A 6,409-nucleotide genomic window follows, 5' to 3' on the forward strand; every position below is an offset into this window, starting at 1 on the left:
GCATAAGGCGCTTTCTCACCAAGTACTTTCCCACAAAGGTTCCTGAGAACTAAGTACAGATCGCGTTTACACCGGAAATGAGTTCCTGGGGGTGGATTAGGCAAATGAAGCCGCTGACGTCACTTCTTCTTCTTTTGCTTTGGGTTTACTGGCAGGCCGCAAACAACTTCACGGCGTATACTGCCGCCCAAAGTCCCCGGAGTTGGGGACTGGCTTCAGTAGAAGCTGCTGGGACTCCCAGCAGCTTCAACTGAAGCCTTCCGAGTAAACGGCCAGAACCTCCGCATCTCCACCGCTCCCATGTTTTATTTTGTGTTGACATAAGTTAGTCTCTCTGCGTTTCTGCGCTGGGCTAATGCTAATGCTAATAATGCAATGCAAGGATAATAAAATGGCGGCTTCACAAAAGTTTTTGGGAGTTTGACGAGGCGTGGTTTGCATTCCGCCCAGCCAATCAGACACAGGAACCTTTTTCTCCCACGACAGTCCCTGCTCTCTAGCAGGGACTGAAAAGGGGGTAAAAAAGGTTCTCTAGAACTAATTTAGTTCCTGGGACTTTTTGGTGTGAACGCAACTAAATCGTAGTTCTCAGCAACCTTTGTGGGAAAAGTACTTGGTGTGAACGCGCCTTAAGTATAGAATATTTGTGCTGTGCCTATCCATGGTTTCCCCATCAATTCTTAACTACACACACAAGTTGAATACTCAATTCTGATTGGTCAAGTTGGACAGAGGTCTGTTAATTCTCGCTAACAGTCCATTGCTAAGGAGGATCTAGGGACTATGTGCAGTCATATCAATCCGCAGAAAGTAGTCCGGTCGATTTAACGTCGGCTGTGGACAACAAAACATTAGTTTCTTCAACATCGAGAAACTTATCAGAAGCAATATGGTCATTTTTAAACCGATAAAACCATTTGAAATCAACATTGAGAGTCAAGTCGTTGGTTTATTGAGTATTTAACCATGTAATAAACGAGATACTGCAGTCTCTTTACCGCACCGTTGTGACGAAAAGGGAGCTGAGCCAGAAGGCAAAGCTCTCTGTCTACCGCGCCATTTTCCTTCCTACCCTCACCTATGGTCATGAAGGATGGGTCATGACCGAAAGAACGAGATCGCGGGTACAAGCGGCCGAGATGGGTTTTCAAAACCCATCTCGGCCGCTTGTACCCGCGATCTCGTTCTTTCGGTCATGACCCATCCTTCATGACCATAGGTGAGGGTAGGAAGGAAAATGGCGCGGTANACCTTGTACAGGATTAACGTAGGGATGATGTACAGCTAGGCGTTAAATAATAAAGAACAACGCTGGTACATTATCTTGTTTATTTCACGGTTAAATACTCAATAAACCAACGACTTGACTCTCAATGTTGATTTAAAATGGTTTTATCGGTTTAAAAATGACCGTATTGCNGTCTACCGCGCCATTTTCCTTCCTACCCTCACCTATGGTCATGAAGGATGGGTCATGACCGAAAGAACGAGATCGCGGGTACAAGCGGCCGAGATGGGTTTTCTCCGCAGGGTGGCTGGTGTCTCCCTTAGGGATAAGGTGAGAAGTTCAGTCATCTGGGAGGGACTCTGAGTTGAACCGCTCCTCCTTCGCGTCGAAAGGAGCCAGTTGAGGTGGTTCGGGCTCCTAGTAAGGATGCCACCTGGGCGCCTCCCTAGGGAGGTGTTCCAGGCACGTCCAGCTGGGAAGAGACCAAGGGGTAGACCTAGGACCAGGTGGAGGGATTATATCTCTTCGCTGGCCTGGGAGCGCCTTGGGATCCCCCAGTCAGAGCTGGTTGATGTGGCCAGGGAAAAGAAAGTTTGGGGCTCTCTGCTGGAACTGATACCTCCGCGACCCGACCACGGATAAGCGGGAGAAGATGGATGGATGAACGAGATAATGTACCAGCGTTGCTCTTTATTATTTACCGCCTAGCTGTACATCATCCCTACGTTAATCCTGTACAAGGTTGCAGTTGTTATCTTTTCAGTTATGTGAACATTTCTGCATTTACCTTCACAGTTATAGTGCTGGATTTAATTAAAGTCAGCTCTGAAGCAAATGCTCAGAATAAAGGATAGATGAGATGCAGAAAATAAAAACAGAAACGATGGACCACAACACGGGCTAATACCAGCTACAACTCAACAGAGATCAAATAGTGCCGATTATCCTTCCATTAACCTACAAAGACCTCCAAACAACGGTCACATGGCAGCATCAAAGTAAGTCTTATAAAAGCTCTTTGTTGGCTGAATGCTGGGGAAGGCTGAGGATAACAATTATTCTTTACAGTGGATGGAGCCAGCCGACAACCTAATTAAAGGGTCAGAACGAGAGCGAGCCCTTGAATGCACAATGACACTAATCCAGTTTGAGTTATTGAAATGTTTTCATGCAGTATTTTTTATGCTTATGAGAAATAATTAGGTATTTTCAGGCCTGCTTGCCAGAGGGGATTTGCCTATCCCTAAAAATCGGTAGAAAATCCTGATGGACGGCTTGGAACGGATGATTGATACGGATTATCGATGGAGAGAGATTATCAGGACGTGCCACTACAATCATATTTGCAGAGCAACGTAAGGACACAAAGTCTGCACTATGAGGGTTTCCTAAAGTGCAGATAGCACATGTGACCTTTGAAAAGGGACGGAGAACAAGAGGAAAATGTGCTGCACTGGAATAACATGAAGGGAATAAGTGCTTTTGGTTGTTGTTAATGGAATAAAGCATGCTATCGTGGTGAAAAAGTGAAAGAAAAAGCAATATTTAAAAAAGAAAATCCAGGAAAAGTCATTCAAAATACAATCACAATGTTTACAGGTTTTTCAAAAAGATGCCAGCATTATCTGTAAAAAGCCCCGAGCCTGTTTTTAAGGCCTCAGGCTCGAAAGTGACATTCCCAGAACAAATGACCATATCTTCACTTCTAAAAGGGGTAAATTAATAATCTTTTTTCTCAAAGAAAGAGTTGGATGTAGAAAAGTCAGAATCGATATAGATTTATTTTTATTTTAAAGTAAATTCAGATTGAACACAGTAAAAACATGTAAATTATAGTGTCCGTCCAAAAAGAAAACATTACTTATAGTGAAAACCACCCTTGAATGATGGGTTAGTAGACTAAAAGCTTTAGGAATCCAAACTATAACATATAATAAGTACCCTGGATCAAGATTGATGCAAAACAAGTGACATTTGACCTTTTTAGAGAGATTTAGAAAAAAAAAACACTTCTGGGGTCATTCGGTTGGATTTTCCATCGAATGACCCCAGAAGTGTTTTTTTTTTCTAAATCTCTCTAAAAAGGTCAAATGTCACTTGTTTTGCATCAATCTTGATCCAGGGTNGGTTCTCCTCACACCACAGCTCAATTTCTCTCCGATGGCCGTTATTTCTTCTAATCCTTGGCTGCTCCTGTTCTCTTGGACGCCTAGCAGGCTCATAATTATAATCATATGCATTCGAATATATATTTTTCAACCTCTTCTGTGTCAAAACTAGCATTGTGATCCATGTTTATTCATACGTTAGACCGGCCGCTCTCCCCCATGTTACGTCACACGCGGGAGGTCACGTGCGGAGGCTTTTTTATGCGGAAGTGAAAATGTCTTACTACTACTCGAAACAAATGTCCCTTTTAATTCTGTAAAAGTACCACAGGATGCTAAGGCACATATTTAACACAGAGCTTAGTTTAACTGCTAATTTTTAACAATTCATGGATGCCTTTAGATGATGGTTATAGTTTGATCCTGTAAACACACTTGAATCAAATGATTCAATATTGCCATTCAACCTTAGCTCAGATTGCACAAAGTACATTTAATAAGAGTCTGACCTAAGGCATGTATTTGTTTCTAACTTGCACTAAGTGGCTAAAAGGTAAATCCTAAACCTCTGTATCTCTGGAGTTTCCCCTTAACCAATTAAACACATTTAGGCTATTTTATGTGATTAGAATATTTAAGATGTAATCAAAATAGCAATATTTCAATTCCATTTGTTGAGCCTCCTGTGAGTAGGCCCTTTTAAAACGTTGGAAACCCCTGATAAGACATAAAAAGTGACATCAATAAGTCAATAGTAAACAAACTATTTGAGATCCACAACAAGGATTAAGCATGTCGTTTTTGATCAAGTCATTCAGAACTGAACAAAATTCAGGGATCTTATTCATTCTACATTTAATCTTAACCTACAGTCCTTAACTCAAGGTCAAATTAGATTATAGTGGTCTTTAAGTTAAAGGTCCCATGTCATGGCCATTTCTACTGATCATATTTCCATTGTTGAGGTCTAGAATAGATTTAAACTGTGCAATGTTCCAAACTCACATTGGTTTCTCAAACAACATCTCTGTATAGTCTGTGTATTCACTCTCTGTCCTAAACGGCTTGTTGGAGCTCCTACAATCTACAGTAAGTAGGTACCCGAAACCGTTCCATGGCGTACAAGAGGGGGGAAAAAGCTGGGTATGAATTACAATTTGAACATGTTTTTCACACGGGTCTACATGAAAACATCTGAGCAAAAACGAATAAAAGAAAAGGTACAATTCCTGAGAATAGTCTAAAGCTGCCAGTCGACAGCATCGTAGACATAACAAAAAGACCACGGGTAACCCACTACCAACAAAGAACTGGGGATGGATTGCCCAACATCAGACAAAAATAAGAATTACAAGCAGCAGCAGAGCTCTTTAATTAAATTATGATTGATACGTCTCCCAAACCTTAATGAAGCAACCGAATGTGCTCCATCCTAATGTTGTGTGTTTGAATGATCCACATGTTCGACTGGATGCAGCTCTCGCACAGTGACTCAATATGTTGTTTTTTCTTTTTCACAGTGGATCCATCCAAGGAGGCAACTTTCAAGGTAGCACCGTCGAAATGGGAAGCGGTGGATGAAGCCGAGTTAGAAGCTCAAGGTGAGACTACTCGTTTTAACAACTTGACTCGAGTTCATACCTGATATCTGTCTCTTGTTCTGATGTGTGCATACTTTGTTTGAATATCCTGTCTTTCTTTGCTCCTTAGCTGTGACAACTTCAAAATGGGAGGTATTTGAGCAGCCAGAAGAATCCAAAAAGTGAGTCTTGCTACGTTTTGAGTATTATTGAAAATCAAAAGAACACATTTTAATCTTATTTATGAACTGGTTCCACCTCTGCAGGAACGATCATGACAGTGATTACGAGGACAGGAGCCCCCGCTCAGAGGACAACGGGACCTACTTCAACCCCTCCAGAGACGACTCTGATGTGAAAGCCAAGATGTCTGAAATGAACGAGGAGAAACGCACCAAGCTCAGAGAGATAGAGGTACTTTATTTAGCGCCGTCATGTCGAGTGTTTTGACGGCGTATGACACGACGTAAATATCTTCATTGTCTTCATCACTCAGGTTAAAGTCATGAAGTTCCAAGATGAGCTGGAGTCCGGGAAAAGACCCAAGAAGACGGGGCAGAGTATTCAGGAGCAGGTGGAGCACTACAGGGACAAACTACTACAAAAGGTACGGCTCAAACCTCCGGATGTTCAGTCGAACACGAGAGTCTGAGTTCTGAAACTACGGCCGTTCTTTGTGTTCTTGTAGGAAAAGGAAAAGGAGAAACTCGAACGGGAGAAAGAGCGGGAGAGGAAAGAGAAGGAGAAAGCGGAGGCCCGGTTGAAAGAGTTAAAGAAGGAGAAGGAGAAGGAGGACACGCCCACCAGGAAGGAGAGGTGAGCTTTATTGGGTATATTTAAAGAGACAGACACTTCCTTTAAAGATAACAGGGCCTGAATCAAACTGTAGTGTTTATCCCTCCTTTAACCGGTGAAGCCCCATGGCATGATGCAACAACAACACAAGAAGCAGCGTCTGAGGGCTTCTTAACAAGCTATGAATGTGTCATACCCACTCAACGGGAAGAAACTCAGCTTTCAGACACTATTAACAATCTTTAGCTAAACGAAACACAAGGGTCTGAATTAGCCCTGAGCGAAAAAATGCTAACGCACTTAGCACAGAACTCAAGGTAAAATACACTTATTACTTATCGGATCTGCACAAACAAGATATCGATTAGCAAGCTGAGATTCCACAGATTCCAGACATATAAGTATCATCACTGAGCTTTACGGGACCAAATCGGAAAATAAGTCTTACCATTTGCTGTTCTGATCAAAAGTTGTGTTCAATGGCATTACAACGATAAAAACGCTGCTGAAGGTTAATCCATAGGTTAATCCAATGTGTCTGTCACTTTGAAATGATTCCTGATAATCCATCATTCAATTTTTATGTCAATACCGGAGTTTTCATATTAGCTGCTATGATAGCTGCCAGAGTGTATGACAGCTTCCTGTTTTGGGTATTCTGGCTACGCATCACTCATTCACCAATGGGTAATGTTTAG

General features: G+C 42.2%; 1 protein-coding gene across 1 annotated transcript; it reads left to right on the top strand.

Annotated features, from left to right (window-relative positions):
* Positions 1-4,780: 4,780 nt before the first annotated feature.
* On the top strand, positions 4,781-5,759 carry LOC104962555 (U2 snRNP-associated SURP motif-containing protein-like). Its single transcript, XM_010791009.1, has 5 exons — positions 4,781-4,937; positions 5,047-5,098; positions 5,183-5,330; positions 5,413-5,523; positions 5,605-5,759. Exons 1-5 carry the CDS (start codon positions 4,787-4,789, stop codon positions 5,734-5,736), a joined length of 594 nt encoding a protein of 197 aa, XP_010789311.1. The 5' UTR covers positions 4,781-4,786; the 3' UTR covers positions 5,737-5,759.
* Positions 5,760-6,409: the final 650 nt, after the last annotated feature.

The sequence above is a fragment of the Notothenia coriiceps genome, unplaced genomic scaffold, assembly GCF_000735185.1.
Source record: "Notothenia coriiceps isolate Sejong01 unplaced genomic scaffold, NC01 NC01_scaffold00034936, whole genome shotgun sequence".
Taxonomy (NCBI): Eukaryota; Metazoa; Chordata; class Actinopteri; order Perciformes; family Nototheniidae; genus Notothenia; species Notothenia coriiceps.

What these genes read in the sequence shown, in the direction of transcription:
- LOC104962555 (XM_010791009.1), top strand. Translation starts at nt 4,787, where the DNA reads ATGATCCACATGTTCGACTGGATGCAGCTCTCGCACAGTGACTCAATA. An exon ending in AGCCGAGTTAGAAGCTCAAG is followed by an intron (nt 4,938 to 5,046) that starts GTGAGACTACTC and finishes TTTGCTCCTTAG; the next exon opens with CTGTGACAACTTCAAAATGG. An exon ending in GGGACAAACTACTACAAAAG is followed by an intron (nt 5,524 to 5,604) that starts GTACGGCTCAAA and finishes GTGTTCTTGTAG; the next exon opens with GAAAAGGAAAAGGAGAAACT.